This window comes from Osmerus mordax, chromosome 11 (assembly GCF_038355195.1).
Source record: "Osmerus mordax isolate fOsmMor3 chromosome 11, fOsmMor3.pri, whole genome shotgun sequence".
Lineage (NCBI taxonomy): Eukaryota > Metazoa > Chordata > Actinopteri > Osmeriformes > Osmeridae > Osmerus > Osmerus mordax.
This window is the reverse complement of record NC_090060.1, coordinates 16,401,727-16,418,424: the sequence shown is the minus strand read 5'-3', so window position 1 is coordinate 16,418,424 and position 16,698 is coordinate 16,401,727. Positions and strand designations below refer to the sequence as shown.

At 47.2% G+C, this 16,698-nt stretch overlaps 2 protein-coding genes across 2 annotated transcripts in view; both read left to right on the top strand.

Annotated features, from left to right (window-relative positions):
* Positions 1-3,088, top strand: part of LOC136951333 (eukaryotic translation initiation factor 4 gamma 1-like) — a 28,762-nt gene extending 25,674 nt beyond the window's left edge. Inside the window, exons 28-32 of the mRNA XM_067245687.1 lie at positions 89-187; positions 492-626; positions 709-790; positions 974-1,114; positions 1,581-3,088. Of these exons, the coding sequence (XP_067101788.1) occupies positions 89-187; positions 492-626; positions 709-790; positions 974-1,114; positions 1,581-1,762 (639 nt within the window). The 3' untranslated portion in view covers positions 1,763-3,088. The remainder of the gene's footprint in view (positions 1-88; positions 188-491; positions 627-708; positions 791-973; positions 1,115-1,580) is intronic.
* A 1,949-nt stretch (positions 3,089-5,037) lies between these two features.
* Positions 5,038-13,625, top strand: alp3 (alkaline phosphatase 3). The gene is made up of 11 exons (XM_067247001.1): positions 5,038-5,107; positions 5,970-6,086; positions 6,186-6,301; positions 6,916-7,090; positions 7,979-8,151; positions 9,228-9,368; positions 9,633-9,702; positions 10,182-10,316; positions 11,469-11,660; positions 12,542-12,658; positions 13,049-13,625. The coding sequence occupies exons 1-11, from the start codon at positions 5,038-5,040 to the stop codon at positions 13,375-13,377; spliced, it is 1,635 nt and encodes a 544-aa protein (XP_067103102.1). The 3' UTR covers positions 13,378-13,625.
* The last annotated feature ends 3,073 nt before the right edge of the window (positions 13,626-16,698 follow it).

The following is a 16,698-nucleotide window of genomic DNA, read 5'->3' as shown; positions in this document are numbered from 1 at the left end:
GTCGAGAGGAAAAGGGTGATGTGTTTAAGCCACAGCTCGTGCTGTCATTTCTTCCCATCTGATCCCGTTTTTCAATCCTCCTCCTCAGAGCCATAAGAAGGTGGGCGCCATGTGGAGGGAGGCGGGACTTAACTGGAAGGACTTCCTGCCGGAAGACGAGGATGTCAACAAATTTGTTACAGACATGGTGAGGTCACATCCCCTCAGGGTTACACCTGTTATAATCCAAGGAAGAGAACTACTAATTGTTTTATTTTTTAGATTGTTTAGTGCTTAGGACTAGTTAAACTTTTCTACTTTTGATTTAAGATCCATATATGTTTATTGTTTGCACCTTCTGGCCACAGTAAATTCCGTGTTTGTGTAAACCTACATGGCGAATAAAACCAGATTCTGATACCACCAACCACTTCCTCCCTCTCTGAGTCAGAGGAGGAAATGATCAGATGAGACTGAACCTGTGTGGCTCCTCTCTGTTGTCTGTGCTGTAGGATGTAGAGTTCACCCTGGGTGAGGAGGTGGAGAGGAGCAGCCTGAAGGGGCTGAGCCTGGAGGAGTTGGCCCTGCAGCTGGACAGACTGATCCAGGACCGGGCAGACAACCAGCGCATCTTCGACTGGGTTGAGGTGCGAGAGACTTTCTCACTTTAGTGTTTGTGCTTGTTGTGTTTCTAAAGAAATCGACCCTGACTGTGACGTTGTGTTTCAGGCTAACCTGGATGATCAGCAGCTCTCCTCCAACGTGATCGTGAGAGCTCTTATGACCTCTGTCTGCCAGTCGGCCATCATCTGTGAGTAACCCTGCGCTCTCGCCCTCTCTCTCACCCTCTTTCTCGCTCGCTCTCGCTCTCTCTAAGCCTGCGTACACACGTGACATGAACCCTTGTACACGCAGGGGGTTTCCATTCACTGGAGACTGTCAGTTGGCTCCAGGTGTGGTAGGGTGTCTGGTGTTGACCCTGTCCCCTCCGCAGGTGAGACCCCGTACAAGGTGGACGCGGCGCAGCTGGGCCAGAGGGCCAAGCTGCTGCAGAAGTACCTGAGTGACGAGCAGAAGGAGCTGCAGGCTCTGTACGCCCTGCAGGCCCTCCTGGTGGAGATGGAGCAACCTGCCAGTGAGTGACCCTCTACCTCCTTCTCCTCTATCTCCTCTACCTCCTTCTCCTCTATCTCCTTCTCCTCTACCTCTTCTACCTCCTTCTCTATCTCCTTCTCCTCTACCTCTTCTACCTCCTTCTCTATCTCCTTCTCCTCTATCTCCTCTACCTCCTTCTCCTCTACCTCCTGTACCTCCTTCTCCTCTACCTCCTGTACCTCCTTCTCCTCTATCTCCTCTACCTCCTCCATCACCACCACAGACCATCAGTGTCTTTGACAGTCCTAGATAGTGCGTTCCTAAGTACCTCTGGAAACCCAATTCTCAAACTTGGTCAGTAATAAACCATTAGACAGCAGTGGAACAGCTAGATTAGCTATGGAGACACTGCAGTGGGCTGAAACCATTCCAGGATAAACTCTCTCTGAGGTTTACTGTGTGCATGTTTACCAATCCCCCTTCTGTGTCTCTCTCTGTCTCTCCAGACTTGCTGCGTATGTTCTTTGACACGCTGTATGATGAGGACGTAATCAAAGAGGAGGCCTTCTACAAGTGGGAGTCCAGCAAGGACCCAGCAGAGCAGCAGGGCAAGGGCGTGGCCCTCAAGTCTGTAACCGCCTTCTTCACCTGGCTCCGTGAGGCCGAGGACGAATCAGACAACAGCTAGGACTTGGCCCCGCCCACCGGCGCGCCTCTGGAAGGACCCGAAGAGGATTTACCAAAAAAAAAAAAAAAAGTTATTGCTTCAACGGTTTTGATGATCCTTGAAATGGGGTCTGTTTGAAACTACAAAATCCTTCTGCGCAAACACAACAACAACAAAAGAATGGAGAAACTGGGAGAGATTGTACTACAGATCCGTTTTCCTTTTTTTTTTTTCTGTGCTTTATTTTGTTTTGGAACTAAAATTGAGAAGCGAATTAGCGTGCTACTCGTAATGAGATGTTGAGCTTGCTGTTCCCTTCAGTGTTTTTTCAGGTTTTACCTCCTGTTATAAAGGTGCGTCACCTTGCCGACGGCAACACCTATTCAAGATGTTTCACAAACCCCAAGAACTGACAAAAGACAATCCCCAACAGACAAAACTTTCAAAAGCTGCTCACACATTTATATTTTTTGATTCCGTCGTGTCGATGAGACATGATGACATCATGTGTTGTGTGTATGGTCTACCTGATGCTCTTACCTAGTTGGTTTGCTCTCTTTTTGGGTGTAGAATGATTGGAGTGCGTTTCTTTTTAAAGCTGAAAAATGGACACGCTGGGATCGTCCATGGACATTTCAGACGTAGAATGATTGGGGTCCTCTCCTAGCTTCCTGTAGACTGTCGAGACAGGAAGTGATGCGGGAGAAGGACGAGAGGGGCGATGGACCTGTTGCTGCTTTGGGGGGGGGCGCTCAATGCTTCCATAACGGCCACGCCCCGCAACCCCACACGCGTTTGCTTTGGCATTTCTCCAACACTTCAAACAAACTATGGGGCGGGAAAGGGATTGAGAGCCTGGCGAGGCCTTCTGACAAACCTGTAGTGCATTTTAGAAACATAAAATCAATATTAAAACTTGAAAAAGCTATATAGATGAATCAACTTTTAAAGGCAACACAAAAAAAGGCAAAGTTAACAGTTCAAATCCTAAGGCCTTTTCTGCTTCCTTGAGTGGAAATGCATTTTAGGACAGTTCTGTAAATAAGGAGTTCTGTTTTATTTTTCAAAATAAAAGTGCTAATGTAATGCCATGTAATTTTTCTTTCTGAAACAGTGTTGGTTTCTCCTGTATTTATATTTCTCTCCTCAGCTAGCAGAAGGTGTTTGTAATTATCCACCGAAGTTATTGATTACAATTTAATTGAATGTGTAAATACTCTTTTGCTTTTCTTTATTACATATTTAATTAAGAAAAATTAATGCCTCTTTTCACATCTGAAACTGGAAAAGATAATAAAGAACATTGCAAATAAAAATTGAGTTCATAAGCATGTCTGTTCTCATGGTGCATCCTCTCTCGCGCTGCCCTGTTTTTTTAACACAACAGGACTGACAGCCTCTACTGTATCACTTTTCCTGTGGAATGAGGAATTTGTCAGTACAATGTGTCATTCTCAGCCAATCCCAGCATTGCTGATGTACTGCCACTTGGACATGGCATTGGTGCGGGTCGATGGGATGGGTCTGTGGTGTGGGTGATAGTGTGCTGTGTCCTGTCAGGTCTAGGTTGCTTCTTGTGCAGCACCCAGTGTAGCTGAGGGGGTTAACCAGAAACACCTGTTTCAGCTAACTTGCAGAGATCATGAAAAAATGTGTAGTGTCCTAAATACTTGCGCTGCATTGTACATTTGTGAAATGCAGGAATGTACAGCTTTAGACTTAGTAGACTGCAATATACATTTAATAATTTAGCAGATGCTCTTATCCAGAGTGACTTACAGTAAGTACAGGGACATTCCCCCCGAGGCAAGTAGGGTGAATCAGTAGCTCCTTACAGCTCTGGATCCAGATCAGTTTGCTTCATCCCTACCCTCTTGAGAGACCCTCCTACAAAGCTCATGTAATTGCCACAATTGAAGCCCATTGTAATTTTACCTGGAAGCCTGTTTTGTCTCTGTTATCGGCTTATCTGGTCTGTTACAGGAGCTGCCCTGTCTCCACTCACAGTCTTCAGTTGCAGGGACTCTTATCTTAAGCTTCCTTTCACTGCCAGCTAGTTCTCAAACCCAGCTAACTGATTGGACCAAAAATGGAGCATTAGTACAGAGCATGTTTCTTTTATCTCCAAGGTGATGGTGAGAGGTGGGCGGACCCTCGACAGGGACCCTTGGGCCAATCGGATTCAACGTCAGCTGAGCCTCTGGCGTGTGATTGGGTGGGAGTTTGACAGGTGAAGATTTTTGGAAAATGAACAGAACCCATGAGATGATGGATGATTTGGGTCCAGGCTGAACCAGGGCCCACTCTCCCTGCCATACACACCACCTCACCAAGAGATGATTCCTGTTTCAGTCACTAGAGGGTGCCATCACATTATATATTTCTCTGTATATACTTCAGCTGTTTCTGTGTGTTTGTACAGTGTGTCTGCTTGTGAGAATGAGTCAACCACTTCATCTGCACTTCAGGCATAAACTTGAACTTTACACTGTGTGGCTTTGTACGATTTCAGTATCAAGTCCACTTGATACTGAAACAACAAATCTACATACACAAGGTCACTAGAATGGCTGGGTTGTTATTGTGTTGAGAGCACATGTTAGTAACGTGTGTGTGCAGCGGCACCTTGATCTATGTCCCCCTCCATTTTACCTCCAGTACATAAAGGCACGATCCCCGTAAACGTGCTCTATCAGTCATTAACTCGCTCAGAAAGACATTTAGGATCCGAGTGAGCATGTAAATAGTTTTGGGGTCGGTTGTTGGTGCAACGTCGATGCGCTGAACCCCTCGGGTCCCAACGGGGGGCCACTGTTCCAGCTCGCTTTTAAAATGGCTTTGATCTGTGCTCAGCTCTACAGCTTGTTTATGGCTAATGGCATACATGGCTGATGTTCAGAGGTGCTGGCTTAGCATAGATGTGTGTGTGTGTGTGTGTGTGTGTGTGTGTGTTGGAGATAATATTTATTATTGATGCGCAGGGATTAGGGACAGCAAATATCAAATATGCATTGGCTATCTCCTGAAATTTTTGTGAGAATATTTTATCTGTTCTGTAAGACTTTTAAGCGCTTGCTAATTTTTTTCATAGGGGAAGTGTGTGTGTGTTGTGCACATATTCTTGATTCAAATCAATGATTGACAGTTGTGAGGTTATTCTGATATCACAGGCCCACGGTGCCTATCAGTGTTTTATGACATGATTGACAGGCGGGGGAGGGCGGGGTCAGATTAAAACTCCCTGTTTCTCTCTTTTCTGACCAGAGACAGTTCCTTTCCTTTCACAAGACATTGTCATGGAGACCAAGATCCTGTCCAGTCTGTGCCTGTGTCTGTTATTGGGTTTGGGTTTGACCATTGACAAAGGTAAGGAAAAGAACAATGTTATAAAAAGAAAACATATTTTCTTATTAGTTGTTTTTATTAAAATAAACTCAAAATCATCAGTCATTAAGTAAGTTAATCTCTTGCACTTTTTCAGAATGCACATGTTTCTATTGTCAGAGGTAGAACTGTTTCATAAAACGATGGTTTTAGCTTGAATACTTACATTTCAATAAAAGATTACCTAACCTGAACCCAGGAGACGGTTATCTCATCTTCGTCTCACATCGACCAGCAGAAAACACTTAAGGAACTCATTTAGTGTGTTCTCTCCTAAATCCAACAACTAAAGAATGACTGTTAACTAACGCCTCGGGCGTTACGTAACGGAGAGATCAGTGGATAAGAATACTCTCCTGTGCACCGCTCTCTGTCTCCAGTGGTGGAAGATGAAAGACTTGGTGAGGGTAGCAGACTACGAGTCTTCCAGAGCTGGACCAGAGACCAGTCCGTAGAGAGTTCATTCCCTCTGATGTCAAACACACGCACACACACACACACTGAGAAATATCCCTGAAAGTAAAGCCCAGTATGCGCAGTGTTAAGCTCAAGCTTTAAGTCAAATGTTTGCTTGAATGAGGCTGTAGCTGAAATAGAAATAATACAGAAATAAATGCTATTGTGCAAAACACTGTGTCAGGTGGCTGAGCGGTTAGGGAATCGGGCTAGTAATCAGAAGGTTACGAGTTCGATTCCCGGCCATGTCAAATGACGTTGTGTCCTTGGGCAAGGCACTTCACCCTACTTGCCTCGGGGGGAATGTCCCTGTACTTACTGTAAGTCGCTCTGGATAAGAGCGTCTGATAAATGACTAAATGTAAATGTAAATGTCTGTCTGGCTCAGTGGAGGAGGAAAACCCAGAGTTCTGGAGATCGCAGGCCAAGAAGTCTCTGCAGGCGGTGTTGGACAGGAAGCTGAACACCAACGTGGCCAAGAACATCCTACTGTTCCTAGGAGACGGTGAGTGACATCACCAACCTCCCAGTGTCCGCCTGCCTGCGGTTGAGAGCTGTCTGGACCAGTGGAGTCTGACTGTGCACTGGGCCGTCTGTGTGGCAGGTATGGGTGTGACCACCATCACTGCTGCTCGCATCCTGAAAGGCCAGCTGCTGAACCAGACCGGAGAGGAGACCATCATGACCATGGATACCTTCCCATACGTGGGCTTGGCTAAGGTACACACACACACACATCCATGTTGAATTGCATGATCCACGCATAAACACACACACATCCATGTTGAAAAAGATCATCCACACACACACATCCATCTATATATACATCATCCACACACACAGAGACACACACATTGAAATACTTGACATGCTGCTCATCCACACACACACACACACACATACCTATGCACACACACACACACGCACACAGGTATTCTTATTCAAACACACACATGATTTCATAAATCATTGCTTTGACGCGCAGGCACAGGCAGGGATGTGTGTAGTATTGATATGCATACAGTATGTTGTGTGAGTGAGATGTGAGCTCATGCATGCACACCAGGACTCTACCTGTTCAAAATGATTCATGTGTTGATGTGATGCCTACTACATATGCATGTGTGTGTCTTGAATATCATCATATTACACTTTAGATGTAGTATATGATACTATATTGTGTGTGTATGCGTGGTGTGTTTGTGTGTATGTGTGTGTCTCTGCATGTGTATGTTTGTCTGTGTGTGTCTCTGCATCTGTGTGTGTGTCTCTGCATGTGTGTGTGTGTGTGTGTGTGTGTGTCTCTGCATCTGTGTGTGTGTGTGTGTGTGCAGACCTACAGCGTGGACTTCCAGATTCCGGACAGTGCAGCTACAGCCACAGCCTACCTGTGTGGTGTGAAGACCAACCTGAACACGCTGGGCGTGAGTGCGGCCGCCCGCAACGGGATCTGCAAGTCCCAGCAAGGCAACGAGGTCACCTCCATCCTCAAGTGGGCCAAAGATGCAGGTGCTGACCAGCCTCGGGGTCTGAATGTGCTGGGGCTGACCAGCCTCGGGGTCTGAATATGCAGGTGCTGACCAGCCTCGGGGTCTGAATGTGCTGGGGCTGACCAGCCTCGGGGTCTGAATGTGCAGGTGCTGACCAGCCTCGGGGTCTGAATGTGCTGGGGTTGACCAGCCTCGGGGTCTGAATGTGCTGATGTCTGCTCTTTAGTGCAGGAAAACAAGGAGTTAAGTGTTGTTTTGAGTGATTTGACCAAAACTGCCTTTCACCTCAATGAAACCAGCGGACAAGGAATACAAGCTTAGCTATTGTTATCGGTGCTTTTTACTCTCCTTCCCTCCTACCCTCCTACCCTCCTCCTCTCCTACCCTCCTCCTCTCCTACCCTCCTCCTCTCCTACCCTCCTACCCTCCTTCCCTCCTCCTCTCCTACCCTCCTCTCCTGCAGCCTTGCTGATGATGCACATGGCTCAACTTCACCTTGAGTCATTATCATGTTCCCATGTCATCAGCAGCAATAAATATCGTATAACACAGGACCCCACGTCCCTGACCCCAGCACAGCAGACTGATAGGACGCAGGTTTCCCTTGGCCTGGGTGTGCGTGTGTGTGTGTGTGCCTGTGTGTGTGTGTGTGGAGATGGTGTTGAGGGGAATGGGGAGGGGCAATAGAAAAGCATTAAAACTGATTAACTGCTTGCTATGCACATAGTAAACGTAAAGAAACTAATTTCAACACCATATAATGGGTAACATTGCACACACACACACACCATTCTACATGTGCTACCAGCCTTGAAGGACAGCGAGTGTGGTCAAAGACTGATGAAACACTCTCCTTAGCGCTCTCCCTCGTCTTTCATCCCTTCCATCATTTCTCCCTCCATCTCAGGCAAGTCGGTTGGCATCGTCACGACAACGCGGGTGCAGCATGCTACCCCTGCCGCTACCTACGCCCACAGCGCCAGCCGCAAGTGGTACAGCGACGCTGACATGCCCGCTGCTGCCAAGAAAGATGGCTGTCTGGATATCGCCTCCCAGCTGCTCAATAACACAGATATAGATGTAAGAATCTGAACTCTAGAACTCAACTGTCTGTAGGGTCTAGAGTCAACACCTTAATCCTGTCTGTAGGGTCTAGAGTCAACACCTTAATCCTGTCTGTAGGGTCTAGAGTCAACACCTTAATCCTGTCTGTAGGGTTTAAAGTCAACACCTTAATCCTGTCTGTAGGGTTTAAAGTCAACACCTTAATCCTGTCTGTAGGGTTTAAAGTCAACACCTTAATCCTGTCTGTAGGGTCTAGAGTCAACACCTTAATCCTGTCTGTAGGGTTTAAAGTCAACACCTTAATCCTGTCTGTAGGGTTTAAAGTCAACACCTTAATCCTGTCTGTAGGGTTTAAAGTCAACACCTTAATCCTGTCTGTAGGGTTTAAAGTCAACACCTTAATCCTGTCTGTAGGGTCTAGAGTCAACACCTTAATCCTGTCTGTAGGGTTTAAAGTCAACACCTTAATCCTGTCTGTAGGGTTTAAAGTCAACACCTTAATCCTGTCTGTAGGGTCTAAAATCAACACCTTAATCCTGTCTGTAGGGTCTAGACTTCCCCACCTGTGGGTCGCAGCCCACTAGTGGCCCGCTTAGGTAATACAGGTGGGCCGCCAAACCAATGAAAACTAGAGTATGACAAAATGAATAAATATATAAATATTTATATATACTGTGGATAAATAATTATAAAAATTCTTACTAATCCGAAACACCAATAGTTACGCTTGGCACATTGACGAAAGAACAACTGACATTTCCGTATGGAAGCAAATCAGTGACATAATGTTTTGATTTTTAATAGGCATTGAATACTTAATATTGAAATTTAAACACCACCGAATTTGTTGATTTGGAATTCACCTCTTTAAAATATTAATATTAATTTATTTCAATGTTTAAAAAAAGTCTGATCCCCAAAATTTCGTTTCTGAAATTCAACAAATTTTGAGCCAAAAAAAGTGGAAAAGGTTGGAAATGGCAGTGATACAGTAAAATACAATTTAAAATACTTAGAGGATTCTTCTGTATGTCTTTCTAAATCTGTGTGTGTGTCTCTGCTTGTGTGTGTGTGTGTGTGTGTGTGTCCAGGTGATTATTGGCGGGGGAAGGAAGTACATGACCCCTAAGGGCACCATGGACCCTGAGTACCCCAGAGACCTGGCCTCCAGGGGCAGGAGAGAGGACGGGCGCAACCTCATCGCGGAGTGGCAGCACATGAAACTGGGGAAGGTGCGCACACACAGACACACACACGCACACCCAGCCCCGAAAATCCACACACACACAATGAGATACTGACAATGACACACATAAACACATAGACCTTGACACCAAAGAAAACACACTCGAAAACACATCTGAATGGTAGAAGTAACTCTGCTACTACGAAAACAAAGTGAGTCATCCGACAAACGTCAAGCAGCATCTGCAACACGAGCAGAACAAAGTGGGTCCCCTCCTGATGATTTACGTGTCCTTGCATGTGTACCACAGGTAGCTCGTTACGTGTGGAACAGAACCGACTTTGATTCCGTCAACCCTGACACCACGGACTACCTGATGGGTGAGTCATTCGGTGGTTTCAGCCTCCGATCCTCATCAAGCCTGGAACGTGAAGGCCACACCCCTTCCTGTGAGAAACCTGAAGGCCACACCCCTTCCTGTGAGAAACCTGAAGGCCACACACCTTCCTGTGAGAAACCTGAAGGCCACACACGCACCACGCTGGAGCATTTGCCCTTGGTTTCTCAGTGGGCTACAGCAGATGGTGTAGTGTTGCTTCATTCACTACCTCTCAGGCTGCAGTGAAGGACGTCACACTGGCCTACTCATTTAAAACTGTCGGGGGAGAGAGAGAGAGAAAGAGAGAGAGAGAGAGGGACAGAGAGAGAGAGAGAGTCTTGTTCTGCCACATCAAAACTCAAATGCATTTGTGTGTGTCTGTACGCGTACACATTCACATACATATTCATATGTGTGTGTGCTTCAAGTGTGCATACGCTCTATGTGTGTTTTGATGAGCATCTCCCCTCCTCCTCCCAGCTCTGTTTGAGCCTGGAGACCTGCGCTTTGACGTGGAGCGAGACCCCCGCATGGACCCCTCCATCGCCGAGACGACAGAGAAGGCCATCCGCATCCTCCGCAGGAACCCCAGGGGCTTCTTCCTGCTGGTGGAAGGTGAGGAAGGGGGTTGGCCCATTAACCTGTCAATCAAGCTGGGAATCAAAGTGCCAGTTGAACCCACACAGCCATCAATCCATCTGGTCCCAAGGCTTTGAGCCTGAACCAGGCCACCTGATGTTCGTTACAGCCAATCAAATCATCGATTCATATAAATCTGCACAGACTAACCAATGGAAGACACTCTCTTGACAGCCCAGATCAATTGATAGTTCCAACTATTGATTTTACAATAGTCGTTATATGTGCCCTTTGATTCTCTATTAGGTCAATGCTCTATGTATAGATTTGAGCTTAATAAACCATTCGTTTTCCCCCGGCTTGCCGAGTGGCACTGTTTCAGCCTGTGAATGAGGTGCGTAGTCAGGGCAATGTGTGTTGCGGCAGTGTGTGTGTGTGTGTGTGTATCTGGTAGAGGGACACGTATGTGCAGTGTTTGTCGCAGTGTGATGGGCTGTAGTGCTACACCTCGGGGTGACGCATTGCTCCTCCGCACTGGGCGCTCTCAACCCTCCCCGACCCCCACCATCTCCACCCGCACCCCCACCATCTCCACCCGCACCCCCTCCCGACCCACCCCCACCCGCACTCCTCGTCCTACCCCCGTTAAATACTGCCTCAGAGGAGTATTGAACAATAGCTTTAATATAACACGCAGGGTTAAAAATAGATGTGAACATATGGTGCACACACTCACTATGCTAGATCTTGGAGCATCACTGATTACCCTGAGGTGATGCACACACACACGTCATTCTCACTGTCGGTGTGACAAAAAAAGACAACACACGTGTAACATTACATGTAAAGTCATGGATTGTTCTTTAAATGTAATTACAGTATTATGTGTAGTTAATATGGGAATGTTTTTCTAAAGACATTTTTAAGTACATTTCTATTAATTTAGCCTTGAGCCTCACTGATTGTGAGATCTTGTACTGTATTCTCTCATATTATAAGATTATTATATGATATTCTCTTTTTGAGCATCTGGTCATTGATTTCTTTTCTATTCTTTTTAACACAGTTCTCTTTTCATCCTGAACTATCTTCAGTGTATTTGCTGAAAACCGTCTTTTAGAGTGACGGGCACCACCAACAGCCAATGGGTGACCAGTGTTCTGCTTGTCCCCTCCCTCTGCGAGGCAGGTGGGCGTATTGACCAGGGTCACCATGCCAGCAGGGCGTCCATGGCCCTTCATGAGACGGTTGCCTTGGACAACGCTGTCGCTAAGGGCCTGGAACTGACAGATGAGAAAGAGACTCTCACCCTGGTTACGGCTGACCACTCCCATGCCTTCACTTTTAATGGATATCCCTTCAGAGGGAACAGCATTCTGGGTAAGGAATGACCTTGTGGGAAACCCTTCCGATCTTAGACACTATACTGGGTCATGACATCTTTTCCTTCTGACTTTTCCGTGTCATAAACATGGAGAGCAAATTGACACATTGACTGATTTGTTGGGTAAACCATTTTGTCTCCACACAAGATGTAACGGAACAGTGAGTGGAGGCAATTGATCTTGCTGCATTGATCATATTGAAATTGATTGGTTCCCCAACACACTACACTGTAGATTCACACACGCACACAAAAACACAAACACACATCTCATCCCGTTTCTCCCACTCTGCCAGCACATCTCTGCCCCCCCACCCCCCTCCCTAGGTGACATGGCAGTGATGTCATCGGAGGTGGCGGCGCTGGTCTCTGTGCTCGGCTGGTTTTGCCTGGGTCTCCGTCTGCCAGACGCCCCTGGCGGCTTGACATTTCCTCCCCCCCGTCGTCACGGAGGGGAAAACAAACAGCTCCCAGCTCCTCTCAGTCTTTCATCCCTTCCTCCTCCTCCTCCTCCTCTCGCTCCAGCCTCTCTCCTCTCTCTCCCCCCATCCCTTCCTCTTCACCTCTTCTGCTCATCCTTCTCTCCCTCCGCCCTCTCGTAACGTCTGCCCCTCTCTCTCCCCTATCCTACACTCGCCTCCTTTCCCTTCATCCTCTCTCTCTCACTACATCACTCCACCCCCCCCCCCCCCCCAGCTGGGTGATTAATACGCCACTGAAACATTGAGTACTCCATCAGCAGGGACTCTACCGCTACCTCAACTGGGGACTGCTCTCAGCCCTGCATGTGCGTGTGCACTTGTCTGTGTGTGTGTGTGTGTGTGTACGTAGCACCTTTATGTTGTTAACATGGCCGTGGCGTCCTCCTCTCTCCAAGGGAAGTCTCCACTGTGGGCGAAGGACGTTCTCCCCTTCACCACGCTCATGTACGGCAACGGGCCCGGGTACAAAGTAGTCAACAACAAGCGGCCGGACATCCGCAATGTCAACACAAGTAAGAAAGGAAAACATTTGTATTCATTGTGGGACTCTTCCTGCTGTTAAAGTCTTCAAAAAGCCTGTGTAAAAATTGTCCTCTGTCTCTGGTAGCGTCCCTGGCCTGTTATAACAGCCGCTGAACAGCAACGCTGGGCTGGGGTTGAAGTGCTTTGCTTTCTTGGTTCCACTGACTGATCTGAGGAAGCAGACAGGGTGGAACAGATGAGTCCGAGGGGAATCTTACTACACACACCCCCCTGCACTGAGCTCCAGGGAGACCCTGTCTGTCATCCCCAGTTCAGCTCACACCCCCTCCTCTCTGACTGTGACATGTTCTGCCTCACTAAGTCTCACCTGTTTGATTCATCCACGCTGTACTCTTCTCCTCTTCATCTCTCTCTGCCAGAGACGAAGGACTACGTCCAGCTGTCGGCGGTCCCGTTGGACACAGAGACCCATGGAGGCGAAGACGTGGCTGTTCTGGCTCGCGGGCCCATGGCCCACCTCCTCCAGGGGGTGCAGGAGCAGAGCTACATCGCCCATGCCCTGGCATACGCTGCTTGCGTGGGGAAAGACCTGAGGCACTGCCAGGGGGGCCTGGACCCCGGCCTCCCCACCAAAGCCCCCCAGGGTAGCACCACCACAACTGTCAGGAACACAGCTTCTACCTGTGGGCCCTCGAGGCCCCTTCTGATGGCTCTACTGACAGCTGTGCTGGCTGGATGGCTGCACTGAGGAATGGATGGAGGGTGACAGAGAGAAAGAGCGAGAGAAGGTGTAAAGATATAGCCGATCAGAATCTCGTTTAGAAATCATTTTAAGTTATGTTTGTGCTTTTAATTTTAAAAGAGAATATATCTGCTATGTAAAAATTCTGTAATACACTTCTCCATTGTGTGGAAAAATTTTACCTGAAAATCTATATATTTTTTATGCTTTAATTTTGTTACACAGACAACATTTCATGTGCTCATTTCACTTAAACGGGTCCGACATGGCTAACATTGACTAATGTCATAATTTCTTACCTCATCGCTTTGGACCCCGTTTGATTTCCCCGATCCAATATCCGCATTGCTGATTGAGGAAGGGGCGTCTCTGTTTGATGACATTAGTACAGGCTACAGAGGGTCATTAATAATGCAAAATATTTAAAGATCACCTATTTTCGTCCCCATAATGACGGATTATGGTAATTATTTCCTACAGCTGTTGCGGGGTTTAGTCCATTAAGAGTGCTATGACCCTTCTCGCGCTCCTCCTGGCCTCGGGCTGTCATTTTCTCTTCTGATAGAACCAACTACCCCGCGTGCAGTAACTGGCCTATTATGTCGAATTATAAAACCATGTATTAGCGCTCTCTAAGCTTGTCTGCCAAGGCAAACATGAAGGGACCTTTTGCCATTTCGTATAAGCTCATAAACCGTTTGACAATCTCAAGATAGGCCCACCTATCAGTTGAGCCAGTTTGTACTCGTCGCCTTGTAATGATAAATTGCTTTTTGGTGTAAGGCCGCCCTCGAAGTCGCAAACTGCTTTCTACCACCTGAAGCGTCCCCACAGAGCCTCAACGAGCAACAGGCAGGTGTCCGGATCCACAGGTTTTGCATGCAGGGTCTCCGTAAGGCCGTTTGGTGGCGATAAAAGCAAAGGAGTTTGTCTCTGCGGCAGCCTGGGCTCTGTTCGTGTGACTTCCGTTGAGCTTGCCGCAACTTTTATGGGTTACGAAAGCGGGGCAGAAAGCGCAATGGTGGGGTGTGTTGGGTATGTGGCGTGGGGTAAACGTGTGCAGAACAGGAATAGAACTCCCATGACAGGGCTAAAGAAAACCGGCAAGGGCTATCTGCAAATTGCATGCTTGCGTACATTAAGCTGCAAGAGGAAAATGGCTTAGACCACAGGGGAGATATTTCAACATATAATAATGTAATAAGTTGTCAATCGCATCCCGTGTGAGTCATTTATAATAAAGTCTCAAAGCTGAGATTGTCAACTTCCTAAAAGGTTATCCTACGCTCGCCTCTCTGTGAAACTGTTGAAATGTAGCTCAAACTGCTCCTCTTATATACAGATTAAAGTGAGGATGCGCATGAACGGAGATAGTGATTTTTATAATCGACCCAAATGTTCCGTTGCTCGCAGGATGGAAAAGGTAGCGCTACCGCGGCGGGGCCTAATTAGAATGCCCATGCACCTGCTGGCTTTGTTTTATTTGTCTTAATGCGTCAATTAGACCCCCCTCTGCAAATTGTTCCACATGCATGCAGAGGATAGGTCTTTGCGGACGTGTGTGTGCGCGTGTCTCTGTATGTGTGTGAAAGAGAGAGAGAGAGAGAGAGAGAGAGAGAGAGAGAGAGAGAGAGAGAGAGAGAGAGAGAGAGAGAGAGAGAGAGAGAGAGAGAGAGAGAGAGAGAGAGAGAGAGAAAGCACGAGAGACTGACCGTTTCCCACATCTCAGTATGCATGAATTGATACGTCAATACTCCTGTCTCACTGGCGGTCCACATCATGGAGATATCCTGTACTTGATAATTGTGAGGCTTCAAAATATCAACTGCGTTTCTCTGTGGTCCCTGTCCATGGTGCTGAACAAACGTTGTAACGTTATAGGTAGCGTCTCCATGTTTGATCGTTGCATATGTGGATGGGTTTCTGGGTCAAAGTGTGATTTTGCACCATTTTTTGTCCTTGATATTGAACATGAGCCTCCCCCAAGCGTACTCGGTGAACGGATAATGGCAGGCTCATTGGAAAGACACGGGCACGTGGGTCAGCATTACCGGTCTATGTTTAGCGTTAGGGTGGGCGTTTAAAGAAGAGAGAACACTAGGAGGTATTCTAGGGAAAGTATTCAACATGTTTTCAATGTATTAGGATGCGCATAATGTTATAAGTAAGTCCATAAGACTAGTACTGCATATCATTTTTATGAAACATTTGTATTACATCGCCTTTCACATCCTTCTTCGTGTGAAACTCACGATTATCGCACAGCAGGAATACGCAACTTCTAGCCTAATTGATCCGTTGTTACCTTGTTATTTTCCTACCTGCGCTTGAAACACCACCTATTTTGGATATAGGTTGGTCCTAGCGTTGTGACGTCGTCCAATCAGATCCAATTCCACTTTCATTGGGGAGAAACAAACGAGCAAGGGGAGGTGATGCTATAAAGGCCGCCTTAACGTGGGATTTTTGTATCACAACTCTCCAACTTTTTCTACAGCGGAACGGCCGCAGGGCGCGAGCAGAAAGCGGGGCTTGTCAGTGACGAGAACACCGTGCTGGTTTCCACTGACTGCGACAGAGCGGCGGGGAACCCCCCACCCCCTCAACATCTGAGCCAGACACCAATGCCCCCGCTGCCACGAGCGCTGTCCACTCATCGCGGTTCTGAAACCCGGGCACTGTGTTCCTTCCACCGGTGACGTATAGTGATGAGTGTAAAACAAACTATGAATTTAAACCTCGTGAGATAAAAACTACACGAAGAATATTTTCTAGAACATTTAATCTGGCAAGGAAATCAAGAGACAAAGTGAAAACGCGGAAGAACCTGGACTTCCCCCCACCCTCGACGTCACTCCACCCAGTGAACTACACATCTTATCGTGGCGGAGCCTCGGAGAGAAGACAAGTGAAAGGAGGGCGATAGGGAGGAGCGAGGAGGAGGAAAAAGCGGATTCAGTTGATGAGGTACGCTCAGGTTTGTCCGCTTGCAGGCGGAGAGGGGTTAAGACAGTAGGCTACAGAGTGCAACAGAGAAATGGGTTGTGTCGGCTCCAAAACGCCAGTTGGTAAGAGTTATTCAAGAATGCAATGCACTAATATATGCACGCTCGAGGTAGCCTGATTTTCGTTTTCATTTGTGCTGCACCTAAATGCGGGTGCATTTGCGTGAATTTGTGGCTTATTAAAGTACTGTGCACGAGAGAATTGTTCATAACGAGGTGGGCTGAGTCACGTAGCCTTGAGCTAACCTAATGTAGCCCATTAGGGCAGTGTAACTTAAGTTGAGCTGATTTGGTTGATTCTGCTACTCAGCCTGTTTACGAT

Excerpts from the sequence above, each read along its gene's own strand:
- alp3 (XM_067247001.1), top strand. The coding sequence starts at position 5,038 with ATGGAGACCAAGATCCTGTCCAGTCTGTGCCTGTGTCTGTTATTGGGT. Across the intron at positions 6,087-6,185 it reads CCTACTGTTCCTAGGAGACG|GTATGGGTGTGACCACCATC; the intron begins GTGAGTGACATC and ends TCTGTGTGGCAG. Across the intron at positions 9,369-9,632 it reads AGCACATGAAACTGGGGAAG|GTAGCTCGTTACGTGTGGAA; the intron begins GTGCGCACACAC and ends TGTGTACCACAG.